General features: G+C 41.7%; 1 protein-coding gene across 4 annotated transcripts in view; it reads left to right on the top strand.

Annotated features, from left to right (window-relative positions):
• HCLS1 (hematopoietic cell-specific Lyn substrate 1) overlaps positions 1 to 15,678 on the top strand; it is a 31,922-nt gene that overhangs the window by 14,947 nt on the left and 1,297 nt on the right. For all 4 annotated transcript variants that reach the window (XM_028504567.2, XM_036018154.1, XM_036018156.1 and 1 more), the window contains exons 4-11: positions 408 to 537; positions 2,142 to 2,252; positions 4,057 to 4,111; positions 12,578 to 12,688; positions 13,575 to 13,630; positions 14,263 to 14,332; positions 14,484 to 14,695; positions 15,118 to 15,222. In XM_028504567.2, the coding sequence (XP_028360368.1) occupies positions 408 to 537; positions 2,142 to 2,252; positions 4,057 to 4,111; positions 12,578 to 12,688; positions 13,575 to 13,630; positions 14,263 to 14,332; positions 14,484 to 14,695; positions 15,118 to 15,222 (850 nt within the window). The remainder of the gene's footprint in view (positions 1 to 407; positions 538 to 2,141; positions 2,253 to 4,056; positions 4,112 to 12,577; positions 12,689 to 13,574; positions 13,631 to 14,262; positions 14,333 to 14,483; positions 14,696 to 15,117; positions 15,223 to 15,678) is intronic.

The following is a 15,678-nucleotide window of genomic DNA, read 5'->3' as shown; positions in this document are numbered from 1 at the left end:
TGTGCAGATAAAAGTGTATATGAATATTTTGTGCTCCTTGAGATAGAGTACCTAATTGCTAGAAAGCAAATCCATTCAGGAAGGAAAATAATTCCCCAGTTACTAGGATATGGACATCATTGTCCTCTAATATTTAGGAACATGAAAAATGGAACTAAATGTCAGCAGGGTATTTAGTAAGCAAAGTAACAGCCTAGAGAAAATACTATTGGCTTATGGAAAGTATCAGGCTATGGTATGCAGACCACACTAATCTCTTACCCCTGGACCCAGCTGTGATATACTTTGGGGGCTCAGGTTGTTGCTAAAAATAAACAGAACACACCTCAAGATTTCCATTTTTATGGGAAGGAGCGTTGGTTGACATCCCTGTGCTAGATGAGTCTCTGTCATGTGGTTACTTCCAGCATCCACCAGCTGAGGAACAAAGTGTCGGAGGAGCATGACAGGCTCAAGAAGAAGGAGCTGGAGTCAGGGCCCAAAGCGTCCCATGGCTACGGTGGTCGGTTTGGTGTGGAAAGAGACCGAATGGACAAGGTGAGCTGAAAGGGAGATGCTTGCTTTAAAAAAAGACAGATTCATTCATTTGTTGGTTTTATGATTTAAAACTTGTTCAAAAGTACAATATTTATTTGGGCTTTAAAATAGAATGTCCATATATTATTCGTATTATTTTCCCCTATGTCAACGCATAAAATACAGTGGAAGGCGGAAGCCAAGCACTGAGAAGGGCTGACTGCAGCAGGCCCAGCCACACTGGAACTCCTGGACTGAGGATGCAGGAAGCACAAGCAGAGAAGGGAAAAATGTATTTTACAATCATGTGCTGCTTTTACATGTTTGTGTATTATATCTGTTTCAACTTCTCTTATTTTCTTTATTGTATATTTAGTGTTTTATGTATATACCATACATTATATGGTGTGTACATAGGTGTGAAAAATATTGATGTGAATTTATCTGTGAGAAGCCCTCAAATATGAATATTTTTTATTTTATCCATTAGATGCTGTAAAAGTATGATAAAAAGATGCTTGTATATTGAGTTATATTTTCCCTTGACCTTCCTAACCTCAAGGATAGATATACTCCTAAAGAAAAAAGGTTTACCTTCATGGAGAAAAAAAAAATGCCAATAAAAGCTTTTAGTTCACCCTTAGAGGCCTTTTGTTTTGTCCCTGTGTCAAAGTACAATGTAGGCATTGCATTCTCCTATGAAATTCCTAGGGAAAAAGCAGTCATTTATTCTTAAATTCAACAATCAAAATTGACCTACACATATCCCTAAATATTGCAAAGCCAGTTCCCAGGAGCTTTTAGGGGGCCACACTTCAGTCAGCTCTGTGCTGACGCTGCTTGTCCCAGCACGGGACTGGAAATATAGGACGAAAGAGAAGTTTCTAACTTCTTAGCTGAGCCTCTGCAAGACATCATTATTTGGTTTGAAGTATTACTCAATTCCCAAATTGTTAAGCATCCATACCTACATATTAGAAGAGACCTAACTTTTAAAACCAAACAGAAAATAAATCAGTAGATGGCATAAAAAGTGGAGGGGAAGAGAAAAGATTTAAATTTCATGCCACCTTGGACTACTCCCAGTATCGTCTCCCAACCTCCTTCTGTACGGAGAGTCAGTCACTGGGACACATCAGGGCTCAGGTGGCACTTCTGAACTTGGATGGTCATAGAGGGGAAAAGATTCAGAACAAAAGTGCCTGACTCTTTAGGTGAATATTCAGTCCTGACTAAGGCATCCAGTCAGTTCCCTTTGGTCCCTCCCCGGTAACTACCCTCACTTCCATTTCAGCACACAAAGCCCTTGTTTTAGCCCTTTTTGGTTTCTGGTTTAACCACAGCTCTGTCTTCCTAGTCTCTATCCTTCTGGTTCCCGGCCTGTCCTATGGGAGTTTCCTGAATGATGCGCTCTCTGTGGTATTGGGGAAGAATCAGGCTGGCAGGCAAGGCTCCAGAGGTCGCCTTGCTTCCCATCGAGTGTTCCTTGGCACTAAAGCCAGACATATGAGTCTGACCCAGGAGGGAATTTCTTGTATTGTCACATCCCATCCCATCTCTGTATCATTTTATTTCTTTATGGTCATTTTTATCTTGTCACTCATTCCGTCCTTGATTTTTCTCAGAGTGCTGTGGGCCATGAGTATGTCGCTGAGGTGGAAAAGCACTCTTCTCAGACGGATTCTGCCAGAGGCTTTGGGGGCAAATATGGAGTTGAGAAGGACAGAGCAGACAAGGTAAGTGACAACTCTCTTCCTCACATCACCCAACTCAGATCACGTGGGACTTACCAACACACCCCTTGAATGTGGGTCTGTGCTTCTCCTGTGAAAAACAGGGCAGTGGACTCAAGGAGGGTCCATCATAAGGACAGATCCTGTGACCTCCCTCAGCAAGCCCCTTGGCGTCACTGCTGGAGGCCACATGCTAAGCTGAAAGGCATTAATTTAAATGAGGCAAAGACTCTCAAACTCTGCTTGAATAAGGAATCCCCCAAACCACTGATTTTTTTATACCTGTACACGTGAAGAGAGAAGAGGGATATTCCAAAGCTCCGGAAACATCAAAACCTTATACATACTTGTGCCTTTCAGGAAAACAGAGATGTCAGCTTCAGTGTTATTACCATGACAGCAAATAATCTAGCAAAACAACTAATTAGGGTTACAATGTTTTTAGAAGGTAACAGTTACTTTTCTCACTATTTAGCACCAAATCCCCAAAGTCCAGGGGTTTAAAGACTTTTGAACAAAAAAGAAAAGTAATTTTGAAGAGAGGGGAAAAAGGATGGTGTGATTACAGATGACAGAGTGGTCACGAGAGTGCAAGGGGCAACTCACAGATGCTCTCCGTTTTGGTCCTTCGTAGGTCCGCTTCTCGGATCTCTCTTTTTAGGTGCAGAGCAGTGTGCCCTCCCCTGCAGCTGCACACAGAGGGGACGGCTCCTTCATAGCTAACCAAGATTCTTTGTTAACCTTCAGTTGTTTATTTTGTGGGCCTGAGCCCTTAAAACTAATTGTTAGATGTTATTTCATTGTAGGTGGAAAAAAACACCTGAAAAGTTAAAAACATACTATAAAGGAATGGAAGTATGCAGAGGGTAATTTTTTAAGGCAGTAATGGAATATGGAGCATGTTGAGTATAGTTGTCTGTAATCAGGCTGGAATTTTTCTTCCATCTTGGCCCCCTCCTGCCTTTGCCTAATGTTTCATTGTTCTTGCTTTCACTGCTGCCTCACAGCCACACACTGAATCATCTAAACAATCAGTGCATCTTATAAACCAAGTGACAATACATACTAATAGCTCTTAAGATGCAAAATCTAGACTGACTTAGAGACCCATAGTTACTGAGCCAGCTGGAAATGAAGCTACACGGTGATGCTGGATATTGGCCAATACCCGTATCCAGTCCTGGGAGCAGCTCGGATGCAGACTGTCCTGGCTGCTTCTCACCCCACCAAAATCCACATCTGTGTTCAAGGAAAGGGAAGAGGCATGGCATAATTAATTAGGAATAGGATACTATCTCTTACAAGTCCATTGTACCTTTCTAGTTTACAAGGTACTATGATCTCATTTTAGTTTCGTGAGAGCTAGAAGAAAAAGCCCTAACTTACTGAGTAACCCAATGAAAACACGTTTATACGCCTTGACCCATATAGTCTCACACTATCCCAAATGAAGAGGGATCACTTCTTCCATTTTACAGTTGGTGTTAATGAGAGAGGTATGCCTATTATATTTAAAAAGACTGAGGTTCAAATATTAAAGGACATGCCTAAAGTTAAACAACTGTAAGTAGGGGAGGTGGGGTGTGACTCTAGAACCGTCAGTGTCCAGAGCCTGTGCTCACTGATTTGTAGCACACTGTCCCTACCCAGCCTGTCTGGGCGCTCTGTTCCTACCTTAGCCGCCCCCACCCACAGGCCTGGGCCCCTGGGAATGAGCCTCTGGGCTGAGCTGGGAGCAAGGGGAAGGGAGAGAGGGGAAGAATCATCAGCTTCAACTCTAACGAATTCTCTCTCCTTTTCTTTGTAGTCGGCAGTTGGCTTTGATTACAAAGGAGAAGTGGAGAAACATACATCTCAGAAAGGCAAGGACCCTGCACTTCATTGTTAGCAGCCTGACTGCCCTGCTGTTCTGCTCAAACTTGACCTAGCAACAGCTGTCACAACACCCTTTCAGTTCCATGACCCAGCTCCTCACCGTTTCATTTTTTTTAATCCTCACCTGAGGAAAGTTTTTTCATTGCCTTAAGAGAGAGGGGAAAGAAGAGACAGGGGGAGAGAAACATCGATGTGAGGGAGAAACATCAATTGGTTGCCCTCTTGCCCCAATAGGGCATTGAACCTACAACTTGGGTATGTCCCTTGATCAGGAATCGAACTTGTGACCTTTCAGTTTGTGGGATGATGCTCCAACCAGCTGAGCCACACCAGCCAGAGCTCATTTATTTATTTATTTATTTATTTTTAATATATTTTATTGATTATGCTATTACAGTTGTCCCATTTCCCCCCTTCTCTCCCCTCCACCCTGTACCCCCTCCCACCCACATTTCCCCCTTTAGTTCATGTCCATGTGTCATATTTATGAGTTCTTTAGTTTCTACATTTCTCGTACTATTCTTGCCCTCCCCCTATCTATTTTCAACGTACATTCTATGCTACTTATTCTCTATACCTTTTCCCCCTCTCTCCTCCTCCCACCCTCCTGCTGCTAGCCCTCCATGTGCCCTCCATTTCTGTGGTTCTGTTCCTGTTCTAATTGTTTGCTTAGTTTCTTTTGGTTTTGCTTTAGGTGTGGTTGTTAATATTTGTGAGTTTGCTGTCCTTTTACTATACATATCTTTTCTTTATCTTCTTTTCTTAGATAAGTCCCTTTAGCATTTCATAAAATAAGGGCTTGGTGATGATGAACTCCTTTAACTTGACCTTATCTGAGAAGCACTTTATCTGCCCTTCCATTCTAAATGAAAGCTTTTCTGGATAGAGCAATCTGGGATGTAGGTCCTTGTCTTTCATGACTTGGAATATTTCTTTCCAGCCCCTTCTTGCCTGTAAGGTCTCTTTGGAGAAATCAGCTGACAGTCTGATGGGAACTCCTTTGTAGGTGACTGTCCCCTTACCTCTTGCTGCTTCTAGGATTCTCTCCTTCGTTTTTACCTTGGCTAATGTAATTATGATGTGCCTTGATGTGTTTCTTCCTGGGTCCAACTTCTTTGGGGCTCTCTGAGCTTCTTGGATTTCTTGGAAGACTGTTCCCTTTGCCAGATTGGGGAAGTTCTCCTTTATTATTTGTTCAAATACATGCTCAATCTGTTGCTTTTCCCCTTCCGATTCTGGTACCCCTATAATTCGGATATTGGAACGTTTAAAGGTGTCTTGGATGCTCTTAATCTTTTCCTCAATTTTTTGAATTCTTATTTCATCATGCTTTCCTGCTTGGTTGATTCTATCTTCCTTCTGGTCCACTGTGTTGTTTTGAGACTCATATTCCTTCCTTTCACTATTGGCTCTCCTCCGCGTGTCTTCCTGCATCTGTTTTATGGTATTCTGCATTCTTTCATCTAAATTTCGTCCAAAATCCACCACTTCCGTGAGCTTTCTGATCACCAGTGTTTTGAACTGCGCATCTGATAGATTGGCTAATTCTTGGTCACTCAAAAGGATGAGTCCTGGGGGACTGATTTGCTCTGTTGAAAACATGGTTTTTTTTTCCCCCTGTCTCTCCTTTTTTTTTTTTTCCCGGTCTGGTTGCTCTTGTTACGGTGGGGGGCGGAGCCTTAGGTGCTCACCGGGGCTGGGCACCCCGGTTGCTAGATTGTGAGGTTATATGTGGCAGCGGGGCGGGAGCGGGAGCGGGGCGGGAGAAAACAATGGCGGTAGTTCTGTTCCCCCAGACTCAGACCCTTGTCTGGGCTTCTGGGCCGCGAGTTCTGCCCTGGTCCACAATCGCTGCCCCTCTGGGTCTGCCAGCCGCAGCTTGCGTACTCAGGGATCACCGCTGCCTTCTTACGCGCCCGATGGCTTTTGTGCCGATTTCGCGCCAAACCTTCCCCGGACCTCCACGCGCACCGCCGACCCGAGCCAGCCCCGCGCCCGCCAGCTCATCCTCTCCTACCAGTCCGGATGAACGCGTCTACTTCAACTTCTTGGCTGCCCGACTTCCATTCAGATAAATCCTCTGCCGGATCTGGGTGTTATTCTGATAGTAAATTATTGTTGTAAATTATTGGTTTTCTAATCTTGGTTGTACGAGGAGGTACGGTGCGACCACCTATTCCTCCATCTTGCCGGAAGTCTTAGATAGGATCTGAGCTCATTTATTTTTAAATCCAAGTGTGTACTTTCTTCTTCCTTTCTTTTTTTTTCATTTTCTGTGAGGTCGATCAAGTTCTCTTTAGTCCCCTTTTTCTCTAATGGGTTGAAAATAAGGTATTCTACTCCTCTATTTTAGGAGGTTATCCTTAGGTTTTAACATGCATCTTTGAATTAAATTTTAAATTAATCATTTTCTCTTCTTGAGTAATATAGGAAATGTAGGATAATTGAAATGTAGGATAATTTAATTATACCCTTTTTACATTCTACATTCTTTGTACCAATTGGATGATTATTATTGTGTGGAATATTGATTCTATGTTTATAAATGCCACACAATTTCATCATGGTTATTACCAAGTAAATGCTTATTTAAATTGACCAACATATTAATCAACTCCTAGCTCATCATTGTTTGCTGAGTTTCATTGTTTGCTCCTTGCTCCTTTTATTTTCTTCTTGCTAAAGTATAACCTTTAATGATTCTTTTAGTGAGTCTACAAAAGAACTCCCAGGCTTTGTCTAAAAAATGTCTTTATTTTCTTCCACTCTTCATTGTTATTGTACATTTGTCACTTTGAAGATATTTCATTACCTCTAGCATCTCTCTTGTGTCTTTCCTTTGTAGGTAATATGTGTTGTCTCTGGGTTTTTTTTTTTAATGAAAGGTTTTCTCCTTGTCTCTGATATTCTGAAATATCAGTACATGTGTAGGTGTTTTATCTATTTTTATTATTCTACATGAGACTTATTAATTCTCTTCAACCTGAAAAGTAACTCATTATGGAAAGTTCTCAGGCTTTTTTTTTTTTTTTTGGATAGTACCTTTCCTCTTTTATTCTTTCTCTTGGAACTCATATTAGATGTATATTAGAAATTTCCATTCTCTTTTAGATACCTCTTTTTTTAAAGACAATTTTTAAAGAGAATTTTTAGGTTTACAACAAAATTGAGAGGAAGGTACAGAGATTTACCATACACTCCCACCCCCACACATGCATAGTCTTCCTTATTAGCAGCATTGCTCACCAGAATGGTATCTTTTTTTTTTTTTTTTTTTTTTTTTTTACCAAGGATGAATCTACATTTTTTTTAATGATTTTATTTATTTATTTTTAGAGAGGGAAGGGAGGGAGGGAGAGAGAGAGAGAGAGAGAGAGAGAGAGAGAGAGAGAGAGACATCAATGTGCGGTTGCTGGGGGTTATGGCCTGCAACCCAGGAATGTACCCTGGCTGGGAATCGAACCTGGGACACTTTGGTTCCCAGCCTGAGCTCAATCCACTGAGCTACACCAGCCAGGGCTGAATCTACATTGTTATATCATAATTACCAATAGTCCCTAGGTTCACTCTTTTATATTTAATTTTTTTCTTTTTGTAATTGTATTTTTCATTACTATTTATTCAAAATTTTTTCAGTTAGTTTATATTCAATATTGCTTTATATTGGTTTCAGGTGTACAGCATAGTGGTTTGACAATTATATACTTTACAAAGTGGTGCACCTGATATTTTAAGTACCAACCTGGCACTGTACATAGTTATTACAATGCTATTGACTATATTCCCTATGCTGTAGTTTACATCCCATGATCATTTTGTGACTGTTAATTTGTACTTCTTAATTCCTTCACTCAGTCTCCAAATCCCCCTCCCCTCTGGCAACCATCAGTCCTATCTCTGTATCTATGTCTGTTTCTATTTTGTTTGTTCCTTTATTTTGCTCTTTAGATCCAAAAATAACTGATAGTATTTGTCTTCCTCTTTCTTATCATGCTGTTGCAAATGGTAAGAGTTCATGCATTTTATGGCTGAGTAATATTTCATTGTATATTCTGATATATATACCACCACTTTTTTATCCACTCATCTGTTGATGGGCACTTGGGTTGCTTCCATATCTTGGCTATTATAAATAACGCTGCAGTGAACATGGGGGTGCATGTATTCTTTTGAATTAGTGTTTTGGTTTTCTTCAGGTATATACCCAAAAGTGGAATTGCTGGGTAATAAGGCAGTTCCATCTTTAATTTTTTGAGGAAACTCCACACTGTTTTTCTTAATGGTTGTACCAGTCTGCATTCCCACCAACTGTGTACTAGTGTTCCCTTTTCTCCACATCCTCACCGGCACTTGTTTGTTGATTTATTGATGATAACCATTCTGGCAGGTGTGAGGTGATATCTCATTGTGGTTTAAATTTCCATCTCTCTGATAATTAGTGACATTGAGCATCTTTTCATGTGTCTGTTGACCATTTGTATATTCTATTCAGGGCCTTTGTCCATTTTTTCATTGTATTGTTTGTTTGTTTTGGTGTTGAGCTATATGAGCTTTTTATAAATTTTGTATAGTAACTCCTTATTGAATGTATCATTAGCAAATATCTTCTCTCATTCAGTAGGTTGTCTTTTTGTTTTGTTGATGGTAAGTCTGTTTAGTGTTGTAACTAACTGCCATACAGTCTTCCAAAGTGTCTGTACCATTTTGCATTCTCTCCAGCAATGTATAAGAGTTCCTGTTGTTTCACATCCTCACTAGCATTTAGTATGCTGAGTTCTGGATTTGGGCCTTTGAAACAGGTGTATACTTCACATCCTGATTTCATTTGCATTTCCCTGATGACATATGATATAGAGCATCTTCTCATATGCTTATTTGTCATCTGTATATCTTGTTTGGTAAGGTGTTTATTAATATCTTTGGCCCATTCTTTTTCTTTTTTGTGGAATTTATTGGGTTGATACTGGTTAACAAAATTACACAGGTTTCAGGTGCACAATTCCACAACACATCATCTGTACACTGTATTGCGTGTTCACCACCCCAAGTCAAGTCTCCATCCATCCCCATCCCCTCCTCCAATTCCTCCCTCCTCCTAGCAATCACCACACTGTTGTCTGTGTTCATGAGATCATGAACATGCTGTGTGGGGGAGCTTTGTCCACAGAGACCCCCATCCACCACAGATGAAATAAGTCTACCAAGACATGACCTGCTTGGGGAAGAAAGGTGGCCAATCTCTCACAGGAGAAGGACCAAGAGCCTGTTCCTAAAAGTCAATGGACTTTTATTGGGTTCGTTTACACAAGAATTCAGGTAAAACTCATTAATCGTTGCCAGGAAGTAAGGATCAAACAATAGATAACAAAGAACTCTGAGGGCCTATTTTGAGTCAGGGTCAGATAGCTAAAGAGCTGTAAAACTTTGAGGAACAAACTTACTTCTTGCTTGGACCCTTATCAGTTAATTGAGAGCATTCTAAACAAAGCAGGTTTCACAGGATTTTACATATTCTTTTTTAGGCCTGATCACCTGGGGAACCCACCCTTTCCAGCATAGGGCTGCACCACCCTGTCATTGTTTCAGGCTTAGGTGGAGCAAGGGAAGTAAGGCAGCCAAGAGATTAGGAGCTTTCTTGCAGACAATGAGGACTCAGGCTATGTCAAAGCCGAGGGGCAAGGGTCTATCACCCCCTTTTGCTGTAGCCCCCAAAATCCTTCCTTGGGGGCCTCCCATATGATTGTGCCTGTCTTAGGTCATTCCCCCCTTGGGGAATTTTACCCATCATTGGCTAACTGACCAAGCATTGGGGACCAGTTATGGATGAAGTAAAAGAAGCAGAAGCTGTGCTCCTGCCAGGGAGATAAACTTTTGTCTCCTCGGTGTCTTACAGTCCAAGGTCGCTCCCTCAGCCTTAGCCTTGGCGGCAGTTACAGCTTCTGAAACCAGGCAGGGCAATTCCCAACAATGTCATATGTGTTCATTTCTCTTTTTTGCTCAATCCTTCCACCCCTCCTACCCAGTCCTCCAGCCCCACCTCCCACCCCCTGACAGGTGTCAGCCTGCCCTCTATCTATGAGTCTGTCTCTATTTTGCTCATTAGTTCATTTTGTTCAATCGATTCCACATATGACTGAAACTGTATGACACTTGTCTTTCTCTGACTGGCCTATTTTTTAAATTGTTTTTTAAAAATTGTTGAATCTTTTTTTATTGTTGACATTATTATAGATGTCCATCATTTCCCCCCTCATTTTCCCACCTCCACGCAGATCCTGCCCCCTTTTCCCCTGGCCCTTCCCATATTATTGTCTGCATCTATGGGCTATTCATATATGTTCTTTGGCTAATCTCTTCACCTTCTTTCATTCAGTCCACCCCTGCCACCTGCCCTTTGACATCTGTCAGTCTACTCCATGTACCCATACCTAGTTCTATTTTGTTTGTCAGTTTATTTTGTTCATTAGATTCCACATATAAGTGAGATCATATGGTATTTGTCTTTCTCTGACTGGCTTATTTTGCTTTGCATAATACTTTCCAGGTCCATGCATGCTGTCACAAATGGTAAAATTTCCTTTTTATGACCACATAGTATTCCATTGTGTAGATGTACCACAGCTTTTTTATCCACCCATCTACTGATTGGCACTTGGGCTGCTTCCAGGTCTTGGCAATTGTAAATAACACTGCTATGAACATAGAGGGGCGTATATTCTTTCTGATTGGAGTATTGTGGAGTTTTAAGAGTTCTTTGTATATTTTGGATAACAGGGTGTTTTATCAGAGCTATCTTTTGCAAATATTTCTCTTTCTGTGGCTTGTCTTCTCATTTCCTTGACATTGTATTTTTTTTACAGAGCAGAAGTTTTTTAATTTTAATGATGTCCAGGATTATCAATTATTTCTTTCATGGATGATGTCTTTGGTTGTACATCTAAAAAGGTTACCACACCTAAGGTCATCTAGGTTTCCTCCCACATCCTTCCAGGAGTTTTATATTTTTGCATTTTACATTTACGTCTATGATCTATTTTGAGTTAATTTTTATGAAAAGTATAATGTTTGTATCTAGATTCTTTTTTCATGTGGACATCCAGTTGTTCTAGCACCATTTGTTGAAAAGCCTATCTTCTCTCCATTGTGTTACCTTTGCTTCTTTGCCAAAGATTTGTTGACTGTATTTATGGGAGGTCTATTTCTGGGCTCCTTATTCTGTTTCATTGATCTATTTTTCTATTCTTTCATCAGACTGCCTCGATCACTATAACTTTATAGTAAGTCTTTAAAGTCAGGTAGCATTTGGTCTTCCAACTTTTTGTTGGCTATACTTCAGTACTTTGTTGGCTATTGGGTCTTTTGCCTCTCCACAGAAACTTTAGAATCAGATGTCAGTATCCAAAAAATAATTTGCTGGGATTTTGATGGACATTGCATTGTATCTATGGATCAATCTGGGGAGAACCAACATCATGACAATGCTGAGTCTGCTTTTCCATGAACATAGGCTCTGTCTCCATTTACTTAGTTTTTCTCTGGTTTAATTCATCAGGGTTTTCTTTATATAGATCTTATCCATTTTTTTAGATTTATACATAAATATGTCTTTGTTGATGGTGCTAAATGGTATTATATGTATTTGAATTGCAAATTCCTCTTATTCATTGTTGGTGTATAGGAAAGCAACTGACTTTTTTATATTAACCTTGTATTCTGCAACATTGCTACAATCAATTATTAGTTTCAGGAGTATGCTTATCAATTCTTTTGGACTTTATACAAAGATCATCATGTCATCTGTCAACAAAGTCAGTTTTATGTCTTTCTTTCCGGTCTGTATACCTTTTATTTTCTTTTGTCTTACTTCATTAGCAAGGACTTCCTGTACAATGTTTAAAGGAGTTGGCAGAGATTAATTTTCTGCTCCCCAGCCCCCCTGTTCTAGAACCACAGATCCTAGATTTTAACCTTAGGCACTAAATTTGGTACTTAAAACGCCCTTGGGTTTTGTCTGACATCATCTCATACTTACCCTAACACCTACTGCTTTGATTACCAATTTGTTTTTGGAGCCAGAATTTTTTTCCTGTTTTTCTTTTGAGCTTCACTGCTTACAGTAACAACAAAGAAGATTATTATATTTTAGCTGATATTTCTAAGTGTTTTATTGGAGTAGGGAGAGGCATATATTTCATGTAGATTTTCCTCCCCCCCCCCAAAGCCTCTCCTTATAATCTCTATACTTTACCTTTCCTTGAAGAAGGCAAAAAAAAAAAAAAAAAAAGAAATGATCTTTTCCTCTTGGCATGGAAGTAAGAGGAGAAGAGAAAAATAGTGAACAATGGTAAAGCTGGCAAAAGATGGCTTAGAACACTGGTTCCTTGACTTCTCTCTTCAGCAGCTTTTCCCTGTGGGCTGAGAGTGGGCTCTCATGACTGCTCCTTCCACCATAGATTACTCTCGTGGCTTTGGTGGCCGTTATGGAGTAGAGAAGGATAAATGGGACAAAGCAGCTCTAGGATATGACTACAAAGGAGAAACAGAGAAACATGAATCCCAGAAAGGTAAGTTGGGGCTAGAGAGGAGGGAGGTCACAGAATATCATGGAATTTTCATCCTTCCTTTCTGAGAGCTGACACAGAGGATCCACAATACTGAGGAGTGCATGTGCAGTGCAAGTGGTGAGGTGAAGAGTAATAAGTGTATGTGTGTAGGGATCAGTGGGGGCAAACCAAAAGGGGTGGAGGGGAAAACAATAAGATTAGGAGCAGGACAGAAAAGGGAGGCTAAAGAGAAGGGGCCACTGAGAAAAGGGTGAAGACAGACAGGCTGGTGATGAGAAGAGTAGATCTGGTTATGATTCTTTTTAAAAAATATTTTTTTAATTTATTTTTAGAGAGGGGGAATGAAGGGAGAAAGAGAGGGAGAGAAACATCAATGTGTGGTTGCCTCTCACGTGGCCCCCACAAGGGACCTGGCCCACAACCCAGGCATGTGCCCTGACCAGAAATCAAACTGGCAACCCTTTGGTTCTTGGCCCACACTCAATCCACTGACCTATACCAGCCAGGTCTGGCTATGATTCTTAAAGGCCCCTCTGCCTCACAGAGGATAGAGAGATTGCCTTTCTCTCTGAGACCAACAGGAGATAGCCAGAATGGTGTTCTTATTTTTTTTTCTGTTTCTTCCTTTACATTTTCTCATTTTCTGTCACTTTTTATATCCAATTCCCATCTCTCTCCCCTATATTTTCTTCCAAGTTTTTCCTCCCAAAGCTTTTGCTGCTCTTCCCACCTATGTCTCTCTCTATCCTCTGATTATCACATTTCCTCATCTATTACTCTGGTTTCCACATTCTTGTCTTCTGGTCATTCTTCCCACTGCTCCCTCTTCCCACCCATTTCCAGCATTTTTACTCCTGTATGACTCTCAGACCTTTCTGTCCTACAGATTATGCCAAGGGCTTTGGTGGTCAGTATGGGATCCAGAAGGACCGAGTGGATAAGGTAAGGTGCCAGAATGCCAATTTGTTGATAGTAGTTTCCCAAACTGCACAGAAGTGCATGGAGAAGAGTGAGAGGCAAAGCTGGGAAAAAAAGATGGAAAAAGCTAAGTGTCCTGAGCTGTCCTCCTGGTGTTCTGCATTCCCCATTGGCTGCCCTCAGCATCTAATGAGCACATCTTCTGAAGCCTGAGCTTTAACTGAGGAGAGGGAAGAGAGGCAGAGAAAGACAGAGAGACAGATAAACTCCAGGGAAAGGTGATGTTTAAAATTTCATTGACTGCTTGGAACTGTTCATCCCAATCTGTAGTCTCTTCCCATCCACATCATTGCCCTCCCCCACACCAGTTCCTGTCCATTACCTAGGGGCCTTGCTGCATTCCGTGCAACTGGATTTGGAGATGCGGGTTTCTAGGGACACTACTTTCAAAAAGAGGAGCTGAGCCCAGCAGTTTACAACTTCTTTTTTCCTTCTCTCTGCCCCAAAACAACAGTATTGGAATACACTGTCCAACTATTGAGGATGAAGTGGTTAGGATACCACCTATGGTGGCCTCAGTCCCTAACGCCGCTTTCTGAGTCACTACCACTTCCTTACCACCACCTCCCTCACACACACCTGGTGCTCTCCTGCAGAGTGCTGTTGGCTTCAATGAAATGGAGGCCCCAACCACAGCTTATAAGAAGACGACACCCGTAGAGGCTGGTGAGTCTTAATAATTCCCTTTCTCAATGCTCCTCAACTGCTTTTTCCTTCTCGTTCTTTTTTCTCCCCAGACTACTTCCTCCATGCTTTTATCTAACTAGATTATTTGAGGTACACTTGACCCCTCCCCTCTTCTTGACTGTGTCTGTAGCTTCTAGTGGTGCCCGTGGGCTGAAGGCAAAATTTGAGTGCATGGCTGAGGAAAAGAAGAAGAGGGAAGAAGAAGAAAAGGCACAGCAGATGGCCAGGCAGCAACAGGAGAGAAAGGCCCTGGTGAAGACGAGCCACATGACTCAGCAACCAGCAGCCACTGTGGAAGAGCCGGTGGTGCCAGCCCCATTGCCTAAGAAGATCTCCTCCGAGGTGAGCATTTGGTGCTCTAGGATCCATATCCAACATTCCTTGCCTAGACACGAACCTAAAGAGTCCAAATCATTGGTAGAGAATAAGACGCAGGCTTTCCCTCTGTTAAGCAAATTTTATAAAAGTGCTGTCCCTGTGTTCCGGAAGATTTCAGCCCGACTGTGTAACTGAGCCTCACGTATACGAAAATGTTAGAAAAAAACACAATGCATACACTATATAAAAAAGGACAGCTCACCAGCCAGTGCAGCCAATCATTGCTGCAGGCACTAAGATGAAGGAGCCATCTCTGCAGACTGGAACCTATATTGAGGGATGAGTTTGATTTGGACTGGCGGAGGTAGGAAGAGGTGTTACATGTCAGTATAGGGGAGAAGATGGAGGCATGATTGCTTACTGGAGAGATGCTTCTTTCTCTGTAGGTCTGGCCTCCTGCAGGGAGCTGTTCATCATCAGAGCCCGAGCCTTTGAGAACCAGCAGGAAAGACCCAGTGCCCTCCCTGCCCTCAAGGAAGGGGCCCCCAGAGGTAAGCAGAGGCCCAAAGGCTTTCTGTCCCTTCCCCATGTCTTAGGAAGGTGAACCATGGAGTATGACCAACATCCTGGTTTGTCTGGGACTTCCCTGATCGTAATACTGATAGTCTTACATTCTGGGAAACCACCCAGTCCTGGGAAGACTAGGAGAGCTGGTCATTGTAGCTGTGGTATTCCCAACAGTGTGCTTTTCTTCAACATTTTCTTGCTCTTCCAAGGAATCTGACTTGTTTCCCACTTCCCTTTCCTCATACCTTTTACATTACCCTCCTATCATCTCTTGGTATGTGTTTTGAGTGGGTAGATGAGGAAGGAGGTTGAGGAATGAAGAATGGATGAAAGACTGTGTATCCCAGAAAGGGCTATGGGATGGAACAAGGGTGAATGTAGGAGTGGTAGGGTGGTGATGGGTGGGATCTCAGCAGTCCTTCATCGGGAAGTTTTGGAGA

This window comes from Phyllostomus discolor, chromosome 2 (assembly GCF_004126475.2).
Source record: "Phyllostomus discolor isolate MPI-MPIP mPhyDis1 chromosome 2, mPhyDis1.pri.v3, whole genome shotgun sequence".
In the NCBI taxonomy this organism is placed as follows: Eukaryota; Metazoa; Chordata; class Mammalia; order Chiroptera; family Phyllostomidae; genus Phyllostomus; species Phyllostomus discolor.
Note: the sequence above shows the minus strand (reverse complement) of the source record. Positions and strands in the feature narration are given on the sequence as shown.